This window comes from Anas platyrhynchos, chromosome 37 (assembly GCF_047663525.1).
Source record: "Anas platyrhynchos isolate ZD024472 breed Pekin duck chromosome 37, IASCAAS_PekinDuck_T2T, whole genome shotgun sequence".
Taxonomy (NCBI): domain Eukaryota; kingdom Metazoa; phylum Chordata; class Aves; order Anseriformes; family Anatidae; genus Anas; species Anas platyrhynchos.
The window spans coordinates 2,329,272-2,353,897 of record NC_092625.1 but is presented as its reverse complement, the minus strand read 5'-3'; the positions used below and the strand labels follow the sequence as shown (position 1 = coordinate 2,353,897).

The 24,626-nt window shown below is 39.1% G+C and overlaps 1 protein-coding gene across 1 annotated transcript in view; it reads left to right on the top strand.

Annotated features, from left to right (window-relative positions):
- LOC119715708 (ankyrin repeat, SAM and basic leucine zipper domain-containing protein 1-like) overlaps nt 1-24,014 on the top strand; it is a gene marked incomplete at its 5' end in the record, with an annotated part of 33,647 nt that extends 9,633 nt beyond the window's left edge. Inside the window, 10 exon segments of the mRNA XM_038175105.2 lie at nt 6,286-6,397; nt 6,668-6,802; nt 7,719-7,831; nt 10,845-10,920; nt 11,274-11,330; nt 15,857-15,969; nt 19,479-19,584; nt 20,009-20,122; nt 21,954-22,008; nt 22,011-24,014. Of these exon segments, the coding sequence (XP_038031033.2) occupies nt 6,286-6,397; nt 6,668-6,802; nt 7,719-7,831; nt 10,845-10,920; nt 11,274-11,330; nt 15,857-15,969; nt 19,479-19,584; nt 20,009-20,122; nt 21,954-22,008; nt 22,011-22,099 (970 nt within the window).
- Between the last annotated feature and the right edge of the window lie 612 nt (nt 24,015-24,626).

Sequence of the window (24,626 nt, the reverse complement as noted above, 5' to 3'; positions counted from 1 at the left end):
GCCAAACGACTAATAGTACATCTCAGCAAAGGCAAATAGCTTGGGAAAAGTTAATGCACTACAGTGTGGTTTATGGCCAGGGCATTTAATACTGGTTGAAAATCAGGGCACTTAATACTGAGTAAAGATCTTTGGTCTTCTTCTGGAAGAAAAGGATCTGGTGATACTGCGTATTAGACCTTGTTAGTTGGAGAGGGTGTCTTATTCTAGCACTGTGAACTCACAAAGACATCTTATTATGCTGGTCAAACATCAGTACAAAGGGACTAAATATTAAAAAAAAAAATCGGATGGAAAAGTACTGTGTTCATCTGGGCTATAGCCATGTGTGTCTTCCCTCCTTTTATTGAAGTTAGGAAAAAGTCAAAAGTGCAGTAAATGTGTGAGTTAAAAGCCATTCTTCTAACCTGAAGTGTTGAAGCTTGTTCATCACCCTTTTCGGACGTGGAACGAAGTCTAGACACAGAAATGGACGATTTGGATGACTCTACTATTTTCAGCTAGTATTGAATGCACAGTGGTACCACCAGGCTTGGTACTGTTAATCAGAGGCAGAGATACAAGATACTCTGGGACAGTACCAATGTTAGACACTGTTCCCAACAGGCTTTCTGAGAAGAACAATATATTCTCATGTCTTGGGATGTCCCCTGAGCAGCCTTTCTGTAAAACAAACAAAACCTGCACTGCGATCCATTAGCATTATACCAGCAAGGTTCTGTCTCAAGTATGTTCGGCTTCTTCTTTTGGTAGTAGTGTTCACTGTTCATGGTTATTTGCATAGAATTGGTGGTGGTGTTTTGTTTTGTTTTTTTTTCCATGTGATAATGTGGATTACTTACTTGTTTTTCTCTTTTACATCAGAATATGCTGCATCTTCAGCTAAACCACTTTGCTTGTAAAAATGGGACAGTGTGAGGAGGTAGAAGGACAGGGCAGGATGACTGAACATAGAATCATAGAATCATAGAATATCCTGAGTTGGAAGGGACCCTTAAGGATCATCAAGTCCAACTCTTGACACCGCACAGGTCTACCCAAGTTCAGACCATGTGACTAAGTGCACAGTCCAATCTCTTCTTAAATTCAGTCAGGCTCGGTGCAGTGACCACTTCCCTGGGGAGCCTGTTCCAGTGTGCAACCACTCTCTCTGTGAAGAACCCCTTCCTGATGTCCAGCCTAAACTTCCCCTGCCTCAGCTTAACTCCATTCCCGCGGGTCCTGTCGCTGGTGTTAATGGAGAAAAGGTCTCCTGCCTCTCGACACCCCCTTACGAGGAAGTTGTAGACTGCGATGAGGTCTCCCCTCAGCCTCCTCTTCTCCAGGCTGAACAGGCCCAGTGCCCTCAGCCGTTCCTCGTACGTCTTCCCCTCCAGGCCTTTCACCATCTTCGTAGCCCTCCTCTGGACACTCTCCAACAGTTTCATGTCCTTTTTATACTGTGGTGCCCAGAACTGCACACAGTACTCGAGGTGAGGCCGCACCAGCGCAGAGTAGAGCGGGACAATCACCTCCCTTGACCTACTAGCGATGCCGTGCTTGATGCACCCCAGGACACGGTTGGCCCTCCTGGCTGCCAGGGCACACTGCCGGCTCATATTCAACTTGTTGTCTACCACGACCCCCAGATCCCTCTCTTCTAGGCTGCTCTCCAGCGTCTCATCGCCCAGTCTGTACGTGCAGCCAGGGTTTCCCCGTCCCAGGTGCAGGACCCGGCACTTGCTCTTATTGAACTTCATGAGGTTGGCGATCGCCCAGCTCTCCAACCTATCCAGATCCCTCTGCAAGGCCTTTCCACCCTCATTCGAGTCCACAACTCCTCCAAGTTTGGTGTCATCAGCAAACTTGCTCAAAATGCCTTCTATTCCTACATCCAGATCGTTTATAAAAATATTGAAAAGTACCGGCCCTAAAATGGAGCCTTGAGGGACCCCACTGGTGACCGCCCGCCAGCCTGACGCAGCCCCATTCACCATAACCCTTTGGGCCCTGCCCGTTAGCCAATTGCTCACCCATCGTATGATGTTTTTATTTAGCTGTCATAGCATTTGCAGTCCCCACTGTTACTTTTTATGCTAATCACTTTTATAATCACCTCCGTTGTAGACTTCTAGCTGTGTGAAAATTACTTTGTCTACTTTTTCATCTCCTGTGTTATGTAGAACTTACGTATCTATTTTCTATCTGTTTTACCAGAATTATGCAAATGCTGAGAAACAGAAACATAAAAGAACGGTGGTCCAAACTCAAGTCTGAAACTAAGCCTGACATATATTCTACCCCAGCCTTCTTACTAGAACTATATGCTTAATTCTCCTAACAAGTTCTCCTTCAAGATGGTAGAATGTTCTTCTGCCACCTTGCTTTTAAGAAAACAGTGCTTTTTTAAAAAATTTTAAAAAGTGCATTGCAGCTCACAACCTGCTAACGTATGATCTTCTAATCCTGTTTGTTGTACAGAGTTTTCCACCTCGCTCCTTAAAATCCTAGTAAGCTTGAAAAGGGACAGACAGCTTTACTTCTGTTGCTATGGGCACACTGCCACTGTTTCATTTCTCAGTTGTAAGCATAATGTACATCACTGGAGTTAAGAAACTGGCTCCAAAAGCTTCTGAAGATGCTTCTTGGTTTCCTGAACCAATATTCAGTTCACAGATTAACTACTTAAAATATTGCTGTCTTGTAGCTTTTCCTCTCGTTGGGGTCTCAAGAAGAAAGTATTAGAGACTAAATTGATAAGGTTCTTTGCTACCTGCTATGTTTTTTTTCCCCTAATGTTAGTGATATATCGTTTTAGGAAATAAACCTTTCTGCAGTTGTGAGACTTTAAATACAACTTATTCTTCTCAAGATTATCAAGCTGCATTACTAAATTTTGTACAAATATCTCTTTGATGGAAAGAAACATGCGTGTGGGTGGAAGACATCTCTTCCTTTCCTCCCTCATTGAGAATCTTCTAGAAAGGTGGGCTTTGTTTTGCTTGAGAGTGATTCCAACCAGAAGAATGTGTGTTTGTCAGACGTGGTGAATTCTGCACAACAGGTTCAACTTACATCATGTTTGATTAATAAGCTGCTTATGTGCATTCTAATATTTGTATCTATTTTATATTGACTAACCCTTGAGTATCATGTCCAACATGGGCAAATGCCATGTGGCAAATTGCGCAACGTCAAAGGACTTCAAAGGTTCTTGCAAAACAGGTACACAGGTACTTCTGTGAGCCAGGTTGCTGAAACTAGAGTGTCTGCAAGGTTCCTCAGAACGAAGAGAGGATTCTTCAGATCATTTACTTGGATTGTTATCACTATGCTGTATGTGTATGGCTTTTTTAGATTGTAGTAAGATGTACCGTGTCTTCAACAAGAAATGTTGGATGTTTTGGATCTTAAACCTTGCAGTTCTATTTGCAGGGTTTTTTTGGTTTTGTTTTTTACAGGGTTGGGATAGCGAAGTTGTTTATTTGCTTTCTTCCCTAAAGCTCGTCTCCCACTTTCAGACATACATGTAAATGGGCCTTGCTTTCCAAAGAAGTAGTTTTGTCAAAGACATAGCATGGTATCCCCTCATAGATTGTGCTGCATAAATGCGGTTGCATATTTAAGCAGCGCTGTAAATGTTTCTACCCTGAAACAGGCTGTAGCTTTTCAATTTAAAACGTAAATGAAACTGGAATGCCTGAAGTCAGAATTGCCTATTTGTGATGGTGGACCTTTTAAACATCACATTTATTGGGTTTTACTTAGAAAGGGAGAAGTACTTTCTCAGTGCCTTTCACGTCATCAAGTTGTTGCCTTGATTTCAGATATTATCCCTGCACTACTGTGCAGTTGTAGCCTCTACATGTTGTACTTTGGAGAAAAGAGTGTTCTGTTGCCTCTGGACTTTTGTTCAGTATTTTTTCTTTGAAAAAGCAGAAGATAATTGCGACATAGTAGCGGTGTGCAAGTTTCAAAAAAAAAATACTAGAAGTAGAATAAATGAAAATGGATGGGAATGTACTGTTCTTGTAGACAGAAATACTTCAAAGGTGGTAGCATGGAAAGTCTGTCACAGGCTGCCTATCACCAAATGCAAATAAGTGTGGGAAGCAGTGTCTGCATTGGGCAAGTACCTTTTGATTCTGTTGCTACAAATTATTAGGTTGTATTAACTTCTGTTTATTCTTTAAAATGATGATGCTGATGTTTATAGGTCTCTGTCTCTATATAGAGACATTGTGTGTGTATATATAGCATTATTTAGTTAAGTTAGAGGGACTGACGATAGAGTGTTTTTCTCTGTTTTTTGCAGTAATCTTGATAGGATCATGGAGTAATTAAGGTCAGAAGGGACATCAGGAGTTCTTTAGTCCAGCATTTTCTTTAAGCTACATCAGCTATGACATCAGGCTAGGTTACTGTTTGGCCTCTAAAACTGCTGAAGAAAGAGACCAGGAAACTTATTTGAGCAACTAGTTCCACCAGTTGCCCCTATTATAAGAATCCACCCAAGATCAGAATCCACCAATGCACCCTATTTATTATAAGAAAAATATTTCCGTACGTTCAGTCAGAACTTCTACTTTTGAAAAGGTTGATGGGCTAAAATAAATTGGAGACCAGTGCAAATCTCTTCTTCATTTCATTACCAGATTTTTCTCCTATTAAATGTGCGTCTCGAGAAGGTGTAGTTACATTCCGTTTTCCGTATTTCCAAGTAACAGATGGCTTCTTCACATTTATATGCCTGTTTTTTCAGTAGACTTTTAACTGTGCTTGTGTAAGACAAAATAGTAACCTAGCAGAACCTTTTGTGAATAAGAAAAAAAAAACAACAGATAAGCAAAGCCATAGCCAGCTTATAACTTCTTAATTCATAGCAACGAGAAAATCCAACTTTCTTCCAAGCCTTTTAAGTTCTGTGGTCTTAGTCCTTCAAAGGGTAAGTGTCAGGACTCTCAAAAAATACTTTTCTAAATGGAAACATTTGAGAAATATTTTTTTCTTTCAGAATATTCAAACCAACTCACTGTGGTTTCATTTTACAACCATAAAAAAGCATCTGAGTAGAAGCATAAGATCAGTAGACTGTTGTCAACACAGTTTTGGGATATAAAAAAAATAATGGGAAAGATAGTGTCTGTAATTCCTTACTACTTAGCCAATTGCAAGAAATAACTTTATGTATATATATATGTATATATATTTACATCATATACCTATGGATGTATAGGGAGAGAAAGTGTCAACACTTCAGGGAACAGAGAACAAAAATGAGGCAAATAACAAAAATATTTTGATATACATTTGTTTTTACCATTTAAAAACTTATTTTAAAAAATACCATTTAAAAAAAAACAAAAAACAAACAACTTAGTGTGGTGTTTCTCTGTAATTTTCTGAAGATTTCACCTGAGTGACATTCACAGGTCACATTTTGAATGTGAATTGTGCTCGTGCACCCTGCACTCACACTGCAGCTGTGCACACTCACAGGAGTTGTGTGACCTGTGATTCTTGGCTTATATTGTTTTCACCAGAGATAATTTTGCAAATACATACGTAGTTGTTATTTTTAACTGAATAGTTGAATAGTTAACGAGAAGAGTATTATGATTTACAGTTTGCCTTCCACAAAACTGCAGTAAATTTTTTTGGAACTTTCAGTTTAAATTAAACCATGTATAGAATTAATCACTTAACTGTGTTTCTCTAAAAAAAAAAAAAAAAAGTTTTTGAAGTAAAAAGTGAAGGTGCTACTTCCCCCCCTCCCCAAATACATGTAGATGAAAGGAATGGGCAAGTTGATAATATTCTCTGCTTTTAATAAGGTGGAAACACTGATCTACACCTGTCCTTATTCCCTGATTAATGTGCTAAATGAGAGGCCCACCGCTGGGTCTCTGGTAGCATCAAGAGAGATGGTCTTTAAAGAGGAAAAAAAAAAAAAGTTTCATGTAGTTAAGAACCAAATCAGAAATGGTTTAGTCACCCAGGTTCCTGTGTTTCATATCTGGGAAGGGTTAAGGATATTTTTGTTTCAGTGCACCATTTGACTTGACTTCGTTTCGTTTAGAAAATAAATGCCAACTCTTAAAATGCTTTAAAACATGGTAACTGATCTAAGTTGTTGAATCTCTGTTCTGTTAAACTGAACCTTGTGGTAAAGTGTGACTGTGGTGTCATGGGCTTTCTTCCTCTGAATTGCTCTACACATATTCAGTCTTCACTGAATTGAGGTGCCCCCCTTGATAATGCAGTGAGCTTTTAACATCTTGATGTTCTTGTCCCCATTCCTTTCAGGAGACAAATGACTCCGTTGAGGTATGCAGCTAGAAAAGGCTCTTCTCGTGTTGTTGGTCTTCTTGTTGCTCATGGATCACACATAAATGCCCAAGATGAAGATGGATGTTCAGTAAGTGATTTACTTCCATGTATTTTAACCAAAGTTTAAAAAACAATGTACAAACAGGAGCCCATAAGCTTGCTTCTAGTGTACCTTCCTCAAAAATGCTCAGTTACACTCCTTTACCACCACCTTGAGATTGTTTTGCACCATCTTTGTCTCCGGATTCTGCCATGTAAGAAGTTACGCAGGTTGTATTATTGATTGAACCTCTATTCTTTTTGTTTTTTTTTTTGCTTCATATGTAACCTTGATAAAAACAAAACTGTTCTTATGCAGGCATTAATATGGGCAGCACACCATGGACACAAAAATGTCATTTTCAAGTTGCTGGAGCTTGGAGCTGACAAAAATCTACAGACTAAGGATGAGAAGACAGCAGCAGAGCTAGCAAAAATCAATAAGCATTCAGAGGTACTTCATTTCTTTTTGAGATGCAGATTCTGAGGGTTTGGGTTTATTTTGTTTGTTTACTTGTTTGAGATTGCCTCAGAAATTTTCTGTAGAAGTGTTACTTTAATAACTAAACTGTAGCAGCTAGTTGCATACATCTCCTGTTCCATCTGTGCTGACTACTTTCTGTTACATCCCAACTTAGGACAGTGCTTTGAGTGCTTTTATGGGTTTGTTTTTGTGTGTGGGTTTTTTTTTTTTTTTAAGTTTGGGGATAATTCCCTTTTTTCTGTAGAAGCCTTGACTTTGAAATACAGATTTGACAAGGGATTATTAATGTCGGTACTGTTGATATGAGAAGTAGTAAAAGAACACGTTTCCTTCTGTATGCCCAAGTGTGTGAGAGAATGTAGATATTAAACTATTTTGCAGTGTGTAGTTTGTGGTTGAATTTGGAAGGTAAAAGGCTAAAGCTAAAAGGGGGAAACGGGGAGTCAGCGGTATGTACTGGCTGCCTTCCAAACCTGTTCCCGGAAGGGAAGACAGTCTAAAACAATATAAATTGGTCATCAGATCATTGGAAGAGCAGCAACTCATTATCAGCGTAAAGAGAGCTGCTGAAAACAGCATATATTTTCCTAAAATAAATCTGCTTACCGCTGTTGCTGGATGATGCAGGACTACATTACATACATTATTTTGCTTTGCATCAGTTCAGTGTTGAGCTTTGATTTTGATTAATTCAGAAATGCTCTTGATAAGCTCTGTGGGCTTAGTCTTAACTCCTCCCTGTAGCTCTTTTAGAGAGAAGAGATGGCAGATGTTTGATGTTCTCCGTGTGTAGTAACTTCTGATAGATCTCTTTGTAGTCTTACTTCTGTGTATTTCTTTACACGTTTTAAGTTAAATACTAATGAATTCATTTTGGCTCTTTCAGATTTATAGTTTACTCTCTTTGGCTGTAAATCCCTCGCAAGGGAAATACCATGAAACGATGAAGCAAGAGGCTAGCTACAAATTTCTGACAGCTGTCCCTGACCACAGAGTTGGGTAAATAAAGTCATAGCATAACTTCAGTTTATAAACGTTCCTGAGAGATTGTATTTGTTCATATCAATGTGATTAAGTTTTACTGATATGTGTTGCGTATATTTTGGAGCACTACCAAGAGGCCACAGTAAGTATATTAACATACTCTAAATTTTTCAAGACCGCATAGTTCCTTTGCATTATGAACAGTGAGCATGCTCTAGATCTTTCCTGCCTCTGACTTGATGTAAAGTAGAGGCAGAGTCCAGTGCCACTTCACTTTTTTTCAGTTTGATAGTACTGAACGTTTGATAGACTTCATTTGTTAGTAAATTTCAAATGCTTTCACTGAATGCTTGTTTTCAGTGCTAGTCCACCAGGACGAGCCGTGCCCCATTCTTTCTTCCACGTGTATTCAGACACTTGGGTGGCCTTGAGAAAGTCCAAGTGAAGTACATGTGACTCTGAAGCATGCAGGTGTTCTTTGGGTGAACTCAGCACCTGCTTCAGCAGCCTTGAAGATGTCTGACACTGTTTTGTTCCAGAACGTAAAGCTAAGAAGTCCTCAAGAAACCATCCACTTTTCCTCCTTGAGTGACATAGTTTTCAGAAGACAACTTCCAGAGCCCATAGTCTCTGTGCAGTCTGTTCTGGTTGGTCAGGTTGGTTTTCAGCGTCCCTGCTCAGCCATGTCATGCTGAATTTGAAATGCCACAGTTCCGTACCATGGGGCTGGCTGTAGGTCACAAGCTAGCAGTTTGGAGGTAGTGTCAGGGCACCTCGTTTCAGACAGAGCCTCATCAGGTTTGGTCATTAGAGAAACGTTTACCTCAATAAGGTTTTCATCTTCTGGGGCTTCAACTGTGGTCATCTCAGAGGCACTTCGTAGAGCTGCAGGGTGAAGGTTTGGCATTGTAGAGTCAGTTATCTGCACTGTCCTCTTTGTTCTTGCATGTTACCAATAAAATAAGGAAGTGACTTAGCACCATGCAGCCGTTATCCGAATTCTGTGCTGTTGAAACTTGATGGCAGCCAGAGGGCATTGAACCAGTGTCTTGGTAATCTTGATAAGCTTTTAAAATACGACACTGAAATCCTGTAGCCCACTTAAGAAATAGTTTGTGGCAGCCAGATGTCCGACCATGCAGATCTAGCTCTGTATTACGCAGTTTTGCACTTGTAGGATTTCACTGCATCAGTAGGCTTTTTATAAACTCTACCAGTTTTGTCTGTATCGTTTCTGGTGATTAGTGTGACTCCTGGTTCCAGAAAGCAGTCCCTCTGAGTCTAATGGCTGTCTGGCTGTTAAGCTGTGTATGTGGGAATGGTTGTTTATTAATTTACACACACACACTCACAAAGAGTGAGTTTTTTTTTTCATCTGATGACGGTCAAGAAGTACGCTGTACCTTTGTTTACTCCATCGTATTTCCTCAAGCTGAGTACCTCCTTCCTGCCGTTTGTCTGCATAATTTTCATCACAGGCGTTGCCAGTTAGCTTCTAAATTTCCGTTTCCTCTCCGATCTGCTCCTTATGCATCATCTTGTGCTGGGTATCAGTTGTGCCCCACAGTGCGTGGTCAGTGAGCATAACCTGGCATCGATGCTGCTGTCATTCGTTTCCGATCATTAGGTAGGGAGGGTAGCTTCAGTCGTTGCCTTCTGCTGTCCTGAACGAGAATTGTCCTGGCTCCAGGTGCCTGTACTGTTCAAGGAGGCAAACACCTGTCAAGAATTTGCTCTCTCAAACTTCAGATTACTCTTCTCTAAAGAGTCGTCATCTTGTTGAGAGGCTTTCAAGTGAACATACAGATGCTGAATAAATGTCCTTTCCTTGTCCTACAAGCCTTGAGTTACCAAAGGACTCCCCAGACCTGTGCCAACTAGATGCTTTGAGTGCCTAAATAAAAAGCAAAATTGATCACTGCAGGTTGTTCACCTCCTCGCCCCAGTTTGGAGGCAACAGTGGGGGGAGGGATAATAACACAATTCTGCCCAACTTTGTGGTAGGGGCAGTATCTTTAAACTCTGCTAAAACTATTTTAAACGCTTCCTGTGTTTTGTCTGCTGAAATTGACCCTGTATGCCCACAGAATTACCGAGAATTCTCAGTGTGCAAACTTGAAATGTTTTCTTACGTATTCAGAAAAAAAAAAAAAAAAGTTTTTGTTTTTTTTTAACAAATCTTAACGGTAGGAACTTAATGACTTTGCCTCCTTTTCACATCGAAGGCTAACCTTAATTTCAAGGCCAACAAGAAGACAGAGCAAACTGTCTCTAAATTCAAGATGTTGGTGAAGGATTGCTATCGCAATTGCAGCAGTCCTTTTTGATTTTTGTATCATTTGCTTTTTAGTTTAATTCTGTTCATTACAACTGTTCATCTAATTGTTGAAAGCTGTTTAAACTTTTAAAATGTTTATATCTTTTACTAATGTGGGGAATTCATGATTTATCTTTGTTTATAAATGTTAAACTGTGAACTTACTCTGAGTGACTCTGCTTCATCAGTCTAACTTCTGAACAGTAGCCTTCTGACAACAAATTTGTTACCAGACTGATTTCTGCTATCTTTAATACAGGCATTCCTGTTTTCTTGATAATGTTTTTTGGTTTAAATGGAGCTGGTTTAAAGGGGTAACAGCTGTGGGCTGAATCCAGTTTGTATGAAGATTAGCTGATAGGAACACACAGTTTATCTTAAACCGCACTTAGAAATTTTTCAGGCTTTTGTGAGCAACTTTAAAATTCATTCGGAACGTTTTGCTACTAAACAGTGACATTCATTTATGAAAGTAGTTTTCTTCAGGCTCAACTCTACTTTCTACCTAATAGACCAGAAGCAAAATTATGAAGTTTTGCTAGGTTAAGCTGTACTCCCTGATGCTTTTGAGAGACTACTGTTATCAGTAGGTACGCGCAGGTTTAGGTCTGACAGTGCTTTGTCTGGGATTTTTTCTGCAATGTATTGTTGAGGATATCTTTTGGCTTTAATTTTCCACTGTTTTCACCTTGAATCTGATTACATTTACAGTTTCTATTCAGCTTTGGATGACATGGAAGTATTTTTACATGGTCCTGGTCTAGAACACCTAATAGGATTATTGAAGGTAAGGTTGTGATTTATCTGCTGTCTGGAAAGGAATTCTTGAAAACAGGTGCACCTTAAGCATCAGCAGAAGTTGTGTTGTTTCTAGAATATTAATTCAAATAAGTGTCTTAATTTCAAGTTACATTTGGAGTATAAAGGTCCGCTGCAGTGGATTAGTTTTGGTTATTAGTCAGTCATAACACATGATGTTTCTAAACTGGAGGACTCCTGTGTTTCGTTGGTAATGGTGTTGTGCAGTTGTTCTTGTATCTGAAAACTGAAGTAAAATGTAAGTGGGGAAAAAGATTAAATCAAGTCAGTATTTTCTTCTGAAATTACTTTTGATGACAGAAAACCCTTTGCCTTATACAGGAAAGAGATGTATATTTAAGGCAACTTCTGATCATGCAAAAAGAAGAGTTAATGCAGGTCAGTTCTGAAAATTTCCTCCTCTTTCTTAAATGGCTTTAGTATCTTTTCCTTATAAGTGTCTAACTTTCTAAGAATTCTTTAAAGGTCTGTTTTCAAAATCTTGTACAGCAACTTGAATTTCTGTATAGAGAGAGATGTTTTCTAAAGTATGTAATCCCACAGACCAGCCTCAAATACTGTGAGTTGAATTCTTGGATATTCTTTGCCTGAGTATGAATTGGAGGCCCCCAGTATTCTTGCTGTAATGATGCAGGAGTTGGGGTGAGCAGGAAATAGTTCAGTTTGGAATTTTAGTTGTTAGCGTTGTTAGTACGTAAGCATGTTTTCCCTGAACGGAAATCAGTGCTAGTATTATCAGCAGCTAATCCTAAATAACCGCTTTAAATGTGGTCCACTTAGTGAGATGGTAGGATCTTTTGTATTGTGGCATCTCATATCCCACACAGACTTGTAAATCCTTAACCAAAAAAAAGAAGATTGGATTTCTTACAGTTTCCTACATCTGGGAAGTTGAGTATTTCACTGTTGTGTAGAAGAAACTGATAAGCAATTGTAAGGTTTCAGTTTGTAGTAGAAATAAGGTGATTGCCTTTTCCTTAGGCTTATTGGAATTCCTGCTCTGGGAAAAACTTCCTCCACCTAAAGGAGGATGCCGTCATGAAATCCAATCCTAGCAGTCTCCTTAAAACGCTGGAACTAGTTCAGGCTGCACTCTGTGCCTGAGCCAGGGTACTGCAGAGGCCTTCTTAACCAAGCCGCCTGAGGCCTGCTTCACGTATTAGCCACACACATCCTCAGTGTCAACTTTTTTTCCCTACTCTGGTTTGTTGTTTTACCCTGGGACGGTACCAAAACGCGCATGGTCCCGTGGACGCATGTGTTCCAGCAGGCGGAATCGACAGTTCCCTGCAGATGTTGCTGTTCTTTCAGTGCTGGTGTCATAAGGATGTTTTGCATGAAGGTTTATCTTGTAAGTGGGTAGACTTGGTGTTGTCAGTGTTTTGACAGAGCTCAGAAATAGCTGTGTTCTCAGAGGGGGTACCTGTGGGGAGTTCTGTCGATCAAGAGGTTTCTCCGAGAGTTCATGTAGACATAAATATTACAAGGCATGTCAGCAGCTGCGCTTTTCTTGAAGCTTTGGGATTGTCTGCTGGGCAGCATCGCAGCGTGGGCTTCATCTGAATCTGTAAAGCCCCCCCCTTTACAGGAATTCCGCTCTTAAGACATTTTTGTGGTTTTTCTTCTCGTGACTTGTGAGCTGGTTTGCAATCTTGTGATCGCATTAAACTGCAAGCCTGAATATGTGTTCAAATCGATCGCCTGTTTTGATGTTGTGATCATTGTTATTTGTTTTTGTCACGGGGACTTTGGAGGAGGGGGAGAGGGTTATGGACTTCAGTGAAGAGCTGAGCCTTATCATTACTGAAGAGACGTAATGTTTTTCATATAAACCGGTAACTTCTGTTTCAGTGTTGTAATGTGTTGGGGGCTTCCTATGACAAAGAACTTTTGGGGACACACCAAAATAAATACCTGGATCAGCTGTTCTCGCACAGGAAAACCGTATCTGTAGGAGCAGAACTTCATTGCCTCTTGCCTCAGCAACAGCAGGAAGCAATACCTGGAAAACAAGTCATGCTTTGTGCATGGACATAAATTAATTAGTCTTCAACTCAAGATTATTTTTTTTTTAATGACATACATGTAATGTTCCTGGCTTCTTACCACTTCATAAGTTACCCTAAATTCTTGATTCTAGTTTTCAAGCTCTAGTAACAGTTTCCCCCCACTCCACTGATAGAAAAAAATCTAATCTGTTTCCTCATACCTCTAGAGTTGAAAGGTTTTAGTGTGATGGCAGATCTTCCACTAACAGCCAGCTCTTTTAAAGAGCCTGGATCTTATTACTGCAAAGATTAATGATGACCTCTGATGGATGCCTCTGAACCATGCTGCTTTTTATCCAAAGAAGCGGAGAAAAAATCCTGTCACTAACACGAGACACTTTCCTCCATCAAACAATATCAGAAAGATATTTTCTCTGTAAATATCTTTATCTGTATTCTACAACAGAGCCTAAGCAATGACTCTTTCAAGCTGAAATCCTTGCATTCCTCCAAGTTATAAACTGTTCCCTACTGAGACAAGTCTGTTCAACATACTGGGACACGGCTGTTTGGTTCTGTGCTTCTCGTGACACTTAGATATTTGGGGAGGGGGGGCAGTCGGGCACCTTCTTTAAGTATTCATCTCAGAGGACAGTGGCACGAATAATTTTATTTCTTGATGCATTTTGGACTGAGAAGGCTCCGTTCTCACGTCTGTTAGTTTAGAATAAGAGAAACTGGCATGTTCTTCTGGATTTGAGAAAGCATAATAAAAATTTGACACGTCAAGATATATAAGCCAAGGGTTTAACTTCATCATTAGAGAGTTATCTGATCTGCATACTTCCATATCATAGTACCAGGACTCTTCTTACACCTTCCCCCACAAAAAAAAAAGCATTTTCTATTTGGCAGAATATTTTGAAGTTGTTTTTTTTTTTTTTAAAAAAAAAAAAAAGTGACCATTTGGACAATATGGCAAAGATGCAAGACTTAGCATAAAACCTCACGGGTGTTATCTGAGAAGTAAGCCATCTTTTTGTTGAGGTAATGTTATTCACCTCTTCTTTTATTTCTACCTAAAGATTGACAGAAAAGTCGTGTTGATGCTGGCATGTGGGTTTTCATGGGTTTTCTGGTTTGCTTTTACTTGAGTGAAGTGCTGTTAGCTGATGTGCCTAAGATTGCACAGTCTGTTCAACAGACACAAGCGAGTCCTGGTGCAACGCTTTTACGTTCTTAAATGTATGGTTACTTCAAAATAATATTTGGCATTAGGTGGACTGCAGAGTACAATTGAACTGACACCAGCTTAAAAGCTTGCTTATCCATAAAGAAGAAGAGGGGCTTTGTATACTTTCATCATCACACGAATGGTCAGATTCTTGGTAAACCCTCCTGTTCAGCATAGATGGGCTGGAAAGGGAAAACATGCCTGCTGTGGGGAAGCAGATTGCACTGGTATATGCGCTTTCTTAAATTCTGCACCTAGGACTTGTAGATTCAGAAAGGACTGTGGTGATGGAGGACTTTATCAATAACAACTTTTATGACACTCCTTACGTAATAAGCCATATCTTCAAGGTGTGGTGGTGCTCAGTCAACTGATGTGCTCACAGAGCAAAGCTGTTTCATTTTCAGGGATACGAATTATATCATAGTCTTGATACACTGATCAGAAAGCAGTGTCCTGACTTGTTTGTTCCAGGAATGAGAAGGTTGCGTCAAAATCAATTCCAATTATCTTAATACTTCCTGCTTCAAGCCAGATATTTTTCATGCTCAAGAATAATTGCCACTCTGACCTTGGAAGAGTTTATTTGATGTGTTAATCATAACTAAAAGTAAATCTGCTGCTCATAAATCAGGTTACTGCTGATAGATGTCACTTTGCTTTGTAAACATTAAGAAAACATTAGTTCGTACTAGATAGGGCTCCACAAGAAAAAGTTGAGAGCTAATAAATTTACAGCTCAGCATAAAAAGTTTATTTCTAGGAAATCCATTTTTTTCTATCTTAAGGCTGCTAGTGATGTTTACCAAAGAGACTTGAGTGCAATTTGTTCAGGACCGTGTGAAAACCTAATGGAAATTGCTGAAAACTTTAGTTACTGTCTGTTGATCTATAACATCCGTTTGAAATGTCTAAAGAAAACTTGTGATCTCATAGTTCTGCGTGTTATCTGTCACTTCTGAAGACCTGGCGGAGAACTTAAAGGACTGCTTTTATGGAGTCATGATGAACACTGACCATCAGAAACTCTAGGCTAGGGACAGCTCATGGTTCATGTGCGACATGAGTTTCAGACCTCAAGAACATGAGCGAGAACCCCCTAGGTCCCAGCTTTGGAGCCGGTGGCATCCCTGCAGTCTGAAACTGCGGAGTGGCCCATTCCTGCTGAGCCTCGGTACTCAGCTGGAGAATGAGAAATGAAGTCATAGGGACTGTATAAGCCTATGTTGAGCAGCACTTGGGCTTGTAATACCTGGTCTCAATTTGAGCTGAGAAACGTATTCTGATTTTCTAAGTATGCTGTCTCTCAGATACATAAAAAGTCTGCTTTTGTAGAGTATTACATGGTAGCCGAGTCCTTAACAGGATCACGTCTTAGATGATTCTGAAATACGTAAGCGTAGCATCCTAACAACGTAGGAGTACTTAACAGCTAACAGTAGTTTCTTTTTTGTAATGAACAGATTTTTCACTGGGTTCTTGCTGTTTTGTTTTCCATCATTAAATAGTTTAAATTTTGTGTTGTTGTCCTTTCAAAGTTACAAACTTTCGAAGTTACAAACGTTGTAGTTGACTGCATTAACTTAAAGGTAACTTGTTTTGACTCAAATAGTACTGAGCTGTTTTATGTGTAATATATATGAAAACTAAATTATAAATACAAAATGATTCTTTAAATTTAGATGGGTGTTACAAATCCTGTAGATCAACAGAAACTCCTAGATGCTATTAAAGAGCTACAAGTGAAAGAAGTAAGAATTGGAGATCTCCCTGAAGTAGTGAAGATGGAATTCAGGTAATATATGTGTATCTCAGGAAAGTAAAGTGAAATACAAACTATTCAAGTAACTGCAGTGTTTTCTTCAGCACAGAGCTAAGATTTTCTCACCTTACCCCATGTATAAGCATTCATGAGAGTTAGTGGATTTTGAGAGATGGTGGTCTGCATTTTGTACAAGGAAAGTTAAAAGCCTAGATTACTGTTGTTAGGACTCTGTTTATGGGTTATATTGCCATCTTATGCCATTGCTTTGGTCACCTCTGAGCGATAAATTCTTTCTCTGTACCCCAGGTAGGGTAACGTGGCCTTGCTGTGCTGGGGTTTCACTAAGTGTGTTTGTATCACACGTGGCTTCTCTGACTCCAGCATTAACTCATTCTTTATTTTTTCTGATCAGCTTCAGTGAGCAGATTTTCATATGTCTTCAAGGAAGTGGCGTCTTGTCTTCTTCCCTTACCCATGCTTCAAGTGCATTTTTGACCCTTGCAGACTCTGATGTGGTCTCTGTAATTCTCCGTTGTATCTGTAAACAAGACAGACTCTCCGGTACTTAAATTTGAGTTTAAAATGCAATAAAAAGATGTACAGAGATAGAAAGAAAACTTCTCTGTAGGGCTTTAGTACCAACTCTACAGTACCTGTTGTACTTCATTCTGGTATACTCGTGTGCAGTCCCGTTAAAGCCAGGCCTGAGCTGGGAGAAGCATCCTCCTGCAGCCTTACTAAACTTCATCAGTCCCCTAAGCACTGGTAGAACAGTTCCCATATCTGCCACTGAAAGAAGATTGAAGGCTGTAGTAAGTGTAAAGGTGTCAAGGTTTCTTAAACCTCTTATCCTCTATTTTGCTGTGTAATAGTTTTGCTAAAGGAGACCGAGACTTGAATTTAGGTTCACCCTTCTGGAGATACCTTCTTGTCAGCTAGTGTACTACTAGTTAAGAGGGTAATTCTTGCCTAGTAGGTGCACTGCTCCTCTGTTAGCTGCTTCTTTCTTCTCCACAACACGGGAGCCTTTCCTATTAAGATAAAGGCTTTGCTGCTGAGCTGAGGAAGTAGGCCAGGCATCTGGGTGTCTCAGTGTCCAAGTTCAGCACTTTTATAAAAGGATTTTGGTTCTTCGTAAAAGGAGTATTAGTTGCAGTTTGAAAGGACTTTGTCCAGTTCAAGCTTCGTGCATTTTTTTATGTTAAAAATTAATGCTTTTTCAAATTGGCCTGTAGTGAGCAGTGTTTGGTATATGCAGTCAAGCAGTACAGTTTAAAAAAAGTGAGCATAATAAGTGGAGAAATAAAAAAAAAAGTTACCAATTATTGCATGCAAAGCCATCTAAGGGGGGGGAATTATGATATCTATAACATGAGGTAGTCTCATACACCAGTAACATGGTCATCAAAAAGACTTTTATTTGTACAGTATGCATTTAGAACATACATTGTTCTCAAAAACAGAAAATAATTGTTCGATTAAAGACAAAAAATATGGCAGCACTTGAGTTAAGGCAAGCGCTGCGTGGTTTTATAGAAAATGTCTTGACACGTATTCTAGGCATCTGACCTTGAGACTAAAATCATAGGCTATGTTTACCTGCTGTTACATAAAGATTTTACTTGCCATTTGTTCAAAGTCATTCTGTGAGAAGGAAGATCAGTCATTAAGTCATAGCAAAACTAACATAGTAGAAAATGTGGAACTGATTGATTATAAACTCACAGAGTGTCTAGCACTGTTTAGCCACTGGTGTTTTGACAGCCATGAATTCTTTTTAAAAGCGATTATATTTTGAAAACGTTACTTCCATTTAGAAGTATTTGGAAATGGAAATAACATGTCACTGCGACAGATAGGAATTCCATGAAAATGTTTTTTTAAGATCCATATTGGTATAATAAAGAAGTTTTGCAAATATTTTTCCCTCTTTTCCATGTCCATGAAATACTTAATGTAGGAATTCTGGAGGGATTCTCAAGAAAGATAACTTATTTTGTGACAGAAGGTGCTGCAACTGATCCTAGCTAGCTAAAAAGATACCTTTCTAGGCGGAAAGAAGCAAATACGAAATGAAAACTAATGGAAATAATTCCAGAACAGGTATAAAGCAGTATAATCCTGGTTGGGGATAACACCGAGTGAGAGCTGTGTTCTGCTTTTATTGTCACACTTTTCCTTCTCCCTTCCTGACAGATCATCTTGGTGGAACAAGTCCTAGGTGCAGAATGGTTCCCAAAGAGTTGAGTCTGCAGACTCGCCTGTCCTCCCGTGTAGACGCAGCAGTAGATCAGGCCCCAGGCTGCCAGCTCTTTTTAGGAAGCAGTGTTCTGCCAGTAGGCAGCTTAATATTGCTTGTTTGGGAGGGGTGTTGTAGGGAAAACTTGAGAGCTGAATGCAAACGATCTGTGGGCTAAATGCAGCCTCTTCTTAGACACTCTCCCAGATGCAATGAAGTCTTGCGACAGGGAAATGCCAGCTTAATATTGTCTTTTGTTTTGGGCCTGATGTTACTCACCTAAATAGCTTACAGGTAGCTGAAACTGTTCTAGTGGTGACAAAGGCACTTCTCAGAAGTTTGAGAAGTTTGGATGATCTTACCTATTCCTCCCCCCCCCCCCCCATCCTCTTCTTTTGCCCAGTCAATGGCAGCAACTTTCTGGCTTGCACCATGCCTTGGAACTGACACTTTGGGTTCCTTCTGACGCGTAAAGTAAAATGAATCGAGTCACTCTCACATGGGAGATCTAAAATCTTGGCATTGAAATTAGCCTCTTAAATTTCTATATCCTTTCCTTCACTCTTTGGAGACTGATCAAACTGATTTTCAGTGATCTTCCTGTCTTTTGAGCACTAAGTATACTTTTTTCTTCAAAGCAGATAACGTAAGGTATTTTAGTCTTGAAGGAAAGTATTGTCAGATCCAGGTCCCAAGTCAGTAACAGATTCTTAATTTTTTCACTGTGCTGGAGACTAAATGACTCCATGAGAATACTACTATCCCCCCCCACACACCCCCCCAGTCCTTTTCAAAAATGTCATCTCTGGGTAATGAATATTGATAATTCAGCATGAAGTTGACTAAACTCTCTGCTCCTGGTGTTGGAAGACTGATCTGTATGCCCACGTGAACAGGAAGGCAGTGTTCTGAGGTTATTAGGCATACTCCGGTACAGAATTTCTTAAGTTGATTAAAAACAGGATTGGTGAGAGTGAGGAAATAGAAGTGGAGGTCAACAGAATTGTTTCACAAAAACTTTCGGATGACGCTTTTTCAGTTTTGTGTGCAGCTGAATATTCCAGGTAACTTCAGGATTTGCTACCCTTTCGGGTCGGGGGAACAGACAATCAAAGTGTGTAACTTGCCAAGATGTTAAATGTAGTATTACGTGTTAAACAGGATAGATTTATTTTTTTTAATATAATGAAACTGCATGTCTGATTCATTTACTAGCCAATGCTGGAAATGCACAGATGATTTTAGCTTGCAAAAAGACATACCCTTCTACAAGTAATAGAATATGGTTTTGTTTTGGTAGTGGAAACGAATGCCTCAAGTTCCTTCAGAAGCTGAATAAAGAGTGTAGCAAGCTGAATGTTCCTCTGCAGACCGTAAATAATCATTTCCTCAAAAATTCTCACAAGGTATTCAACTAAAGGGAAAAAATAATTGATTTAGAGTTTGGGGAATAACATTATTCTATGCCGTAAAATGAAAAATTTGAATACTAATCAAATGTCTTGATCATTGTTAGTTTTCTAAAGCTGTCCAATGTTTTTTCTCTAAAGTAAAATTATTCTTAAAATCTTATTTCAAAGAGTTAAGCTGCCCTATTAAAGAACGTAAAGCTGTTACTCAGTGTTTCCCCTGATAGGGAAATTCAGGTGACAGCAGCTTCCCACAAAGGCGGAAAGAGTAGTAGATCAATGTCATGCATAAATCATACAATGAAAACCTAACATTAAAGAAGGTACATTTTTGTTCTGATGCTGCCTTTTATACTACATCAACTAATTAGCATTAAGTTATAATTTGCAGTAATTCTGGCAAATAACTGACTCTCAACAGATAGCACTGCAGTGGGCGCCAACTGAAAGATACATTGAAGTCTGCAGAGACATGGTTTCCAGTGTTGAAAGGTTGGGAGAAGAAGTTGCCAGACTGAAGGACCTCATGGAGAAGGTGAGCGTGAGGCCGTTCCATTGCACACAGAAACCTGGCTGCAGTATCTTGAACGTGACAGCCATCAGTGAAATGTTTTGTACCTTGGTCTATCTCAGCCTCTTCAGTTTGATCACTGCATCCACCACTCGTACGCTTCTTTCCACCTCTCCATAACAGAACGTGACATAATCTAGGATGTTACAGAACAGTGTGCGGAGTCTCCAAATGAAGGAGTGGTCAGTCTTATTCTTTCTGCCACAGTAAGGAACTGAGTGGGAAGTACTCCTGTGCATGTGGACAGCCACTGTGGCATAAACCACTCTGAGTACTTCTTAATTAAGGAATCTTTTGTTTGGAGTTATTGACTCCCAAGGAAGATAGTGCAGTTTTATGGATTGAATAGGAGGCATCCCAGATAACTTTGCAGAGTGACAAAAGAAGAGGGTGGGAGAGGTCAAGGCTAGATGTTAGCACCACATCAGTCCTTCTCAGACCAACACAATGATACGCTCTTGTCAAGTGGGGTCACGTTAAGTAACAGGCCAGTAAAATGAATGGCTGCTCTGGTAGAGTAAATGGAGCATCAGTGTCAGAAAGGAATCTGTTACTGAATGAAGCCATGTGGAACTCGGACCTTAAGTATAATGCTACTAATGCAATTTCCGGGAGTTCAAGTAAATTTAATGTAATATAACAGCTTTCTCCTAATAAATCACTTAGCACCAAATACATTTAAGAGGTCCTAACAAAGAACTTTTTAGCTCTTTATGTTCCTTTGTTTGCATATGCAGAAGTCAACTGCGTGTATAGATCTGCCTCCTGCGTGTGCAGGCCAGTTGCGAGGGGTCGGGAGGACCTGAGTTAGGTGCTACTTGCACTTGCTGTCATCTGAATTTGAGGTTTTATAGCTGCGAAGATGCAGCAGGGTGTCTCTACACCCACTGTTAAACAGGCATTAAACGTTAGCCGTCCGGTTATTTTGAAAAATGTAGTAATTCCTGTTCTACTAAAATACCGTAGTGTGTTATGAACGTGACTGAGGAAGACTAATAGGAAGCATTCTAATATTAAATTTTCAGCTTTCTAGAGCACTGAAACATTTTATTATGAAAAGTGTCAATGTAAATGAACCAGAGAAACCCTTTAGACAATAAGTTAGTACAAATTCCCTTAAAATCTGCACAATGGTATTTCCTAAGCTTCGGCATCACAAGATTTTGGCTTTCAGTATGCGTGAAGTATATGGCATTCAATTTTTGAAAGTCTAGTAGTAAATGAGGTAGCCTGCCAAGTGTTACATACAAAGGGAGGGAAGCAGGAATTAACCAGTGTTTCACTTCATGACAAGGCTGCACTCAACTTCAGTGGGCATTAGAGCAGGCACTTGTATGGTACTTTCCACTCTCCCTTAGAGCTTTCAAAGACTCCTTGAAATTAATCAGATACGTGTTTAACTGTTGTTTTAATAAACAGTTTTTCTAGTTATTAAATAGCAGAAGTCCTGGTTAAAACATTTGATGATTGGAGTTTAAATGTTTTGGTGTTGATTTTTGTAGTGTCTACTAGTATGTTTTACTCCAGAAGAATTCAGTTTGTAAACAGTTTGTTTTCTAGTGTGTATTGCTTACAGAATCATTGCACATGAGATAAGATAAAGGCTTGCACACAGTGATTTCTGTTGAAGTAGGGCACGGACACACAAATAGTATCTCAGTCCTGAGAATCTAGGCTTATGCTTTATCACAGACTTCAGAAGCTTTCACATTAACTCTTTTTCTTTGTTGTACCTTTTTCACACTAACTTTTTTTCTTTGTTGTACTTTCAACATGAACTGAACACCTGCTTCAGCATGAACAGAAGAATGACCCCAGTCAAGCGGTATTCCCAGAAAAAGCACCCACCTTGGAAAAAGATTAGTAAAAATGGGAGCAATAACAGTGCTTGCGTTTGTTTTTTTCTTCTTTATAACTAAGTTAATGGCAAAGAAAGAGTGACTTTTTTTAGTGCTTTGAATACTTTTTGGAAAATTTGGTCGCATTATGCTTCTATTCGGCATATGTAACTGAGCTGAATTCATATGAAAATTACTGGTTTCTCATCATATCAGTAATATTTGCATCCAGTACACACTTCAGTCTAGAATCAAAAATAAAATCTCCTTATGTAAAAGCGTATTAAGGTTTTGTTTCTAGTATAGACAGTTTGTACAGAATCTCCTCGAAGTTGCTTTTTTGCCACAAGGTTGTAACTATTACTTACTGATTACTAGTTTTGTTTTCACTTGCTGTTCAGTTGCTGTCATAGCTGCTTCCTGCTGTTCACAAACGTAAACATAAGCAAATAATACTGTATTGTTTATGTTGCATGCTCGTATTTAAAATGATCACGATGGTGGGTTTTGCCTTTTTAATATTAAGTATCATGATTTCTATGTTGAGAAAGATCTTTTGCAGTACAGATTCATATGAAAAACTTTCTGCTAAGGTGTACCTGTTTTGTTGTTTTGTTTTGTAACAGCCACAGGACAGCAAAGACCTTTTTACATACTGTCTGGAAAGTATTTTCCAGCTGAACCGTGCTAATCAATTTATGCCTGAGATCTGTTTCCTCAGGCATAATTACTTCTATTAACAGCTTCATTCCAAAAAGGATTATAAGGATGCTAAAAGGATTGTAGGAATCCTTAGCTACAAGAATGCAGGCACCTTAGAAGGAGTATCAGCATGTTTCTTCTTGATCTGATGAGCTTTCACTACAGCAGCTTTGTGGTGAGTGATTCTCTCTTAAGGTTTTCTCCATTTAAAGAGTTGTTTGTAGTTCTGCAGCAAAATATTAGTATCTGTTTTTCATCTGATTACCATGCTAGCTATGTTGCAAAAAAAGGAATTGGTGTAAGTCATCCAAATCACAGTTACATCTTTGTGGACTTCAATAAAGACATGTAAAAGTGCTGAAGGTTTGTAAAGGGACATTCTTCTGCTAAATCAGCTGGAGAACCAGTAGTCGCAATGGGGTGTCATACTTCAGCACTCTTTTTGGAGGTGTGTGCAGTCTTAATCTTGGATGCTCCCTCCAGAGACTAGAAATGAGAAGATAAAAAAAAAGACTGATTGCTACTCTGGGCTGTTACTGTTGCTGTCAGTTGTTTTCTGCTTTTTGTTTTAGAAAATTACCTCGAGTGTTAGTATGTTTGCTTGTTATTGCAGTTGTCTTACATCCTTTCCTCCCAGCTTTCTCATTCAATGCAAGGAACATCCTACAGAGTTATGAAGCTAGAAGCAAATATAACTTTTTTTTCCATTCTGTTCCCAGCTTTGGATCAGAGAGGGTAAGTCATAATCCCCACCACCACCATCTACCAGCAGAAGTGTAGAAGTGCATAATCATATCAGCATCCTGACTTGAAGCAGCAAAGAAAAGGAAATACTTTAAAAATAGTTCTGTTTCTTTGTATTACCGTGTAATTAGTTCAGAACTAACAAAACACATCACAAAAGGAAAAATCCATGAAAATGGAAAATACAAAAATCTATGAAGTGCAGTTTTAACTGTCACACACAATGTTGTACGAATAGCACTCCTCTGATTACCGCTAAATGCAGTTCAAAAATACTCAGATGCAGTTGTCCAGTGATGAGGTAGCTGGCAAATATTAGTAGAAGCTTGATGCATAACAACATCTTTTTGTTGTGTTTTTGTTTTTTTTTTTTCCATTTGGGGGGGGACTGTTGTTGTTCGTACCTATTGTAAAATACCAACGAGGGGAAATAAAAGTATGATACTTGCTGATAAATGGCTTCTAGTTTGAGAAGTAGAATAGAATATCCTTGGCAGAAATGAGTCAAAGGTTTGAACATTGTACTAAACTAATTTTGTATAGGTAAAGTCGTCAGAAAGGTGATACCTTAAATTCCAAATGTCTTTATTTTACTACTACACTTCCATTTTACTATTTCATTTACTACATTTTACTTCATGTATTGAATTTCTTTACTACTTCATTTACTATATTTTACTATGTATTTCATTTTGCTACTACAATTACTACTATTCCACTACTATTGGTACACTGGGCAAGCTTTTTTTTGTTTCTGTAGACCATGTTATGGATCTAATAAGAGAAACTGAATAAGCAGAGGACTGCTTTTTCCTAGTAATTTGTACAATAAAAGCAAAATGCATTTCTATTTTAAATAATAGTGTCTATTTCATTGTATAGTTGCTTAAATCGACCGCCTCCGTAATGAAGCGGGTAGTGCTTTTCTACAATAAGCTGCTACTTAGGCTGGCCTCCAAAATGCATTTGGGAGAAGCCCATCCTATTATTGTCTTATGAATCACTTATTTCAAGTGTTTATAAAACCACAATTGCAAGCACTTGATTGTGGGCAGCATACAGGCTAAATACAGATTTTCTGCCATCAGCATCCTTAGTGTGTTGGAGTGTTCATAAAGGCATAAACCACATGTGAGAAACAAGCATCTTAAACCTGATGTTGGACTCTAAACGTCTCATTTTAT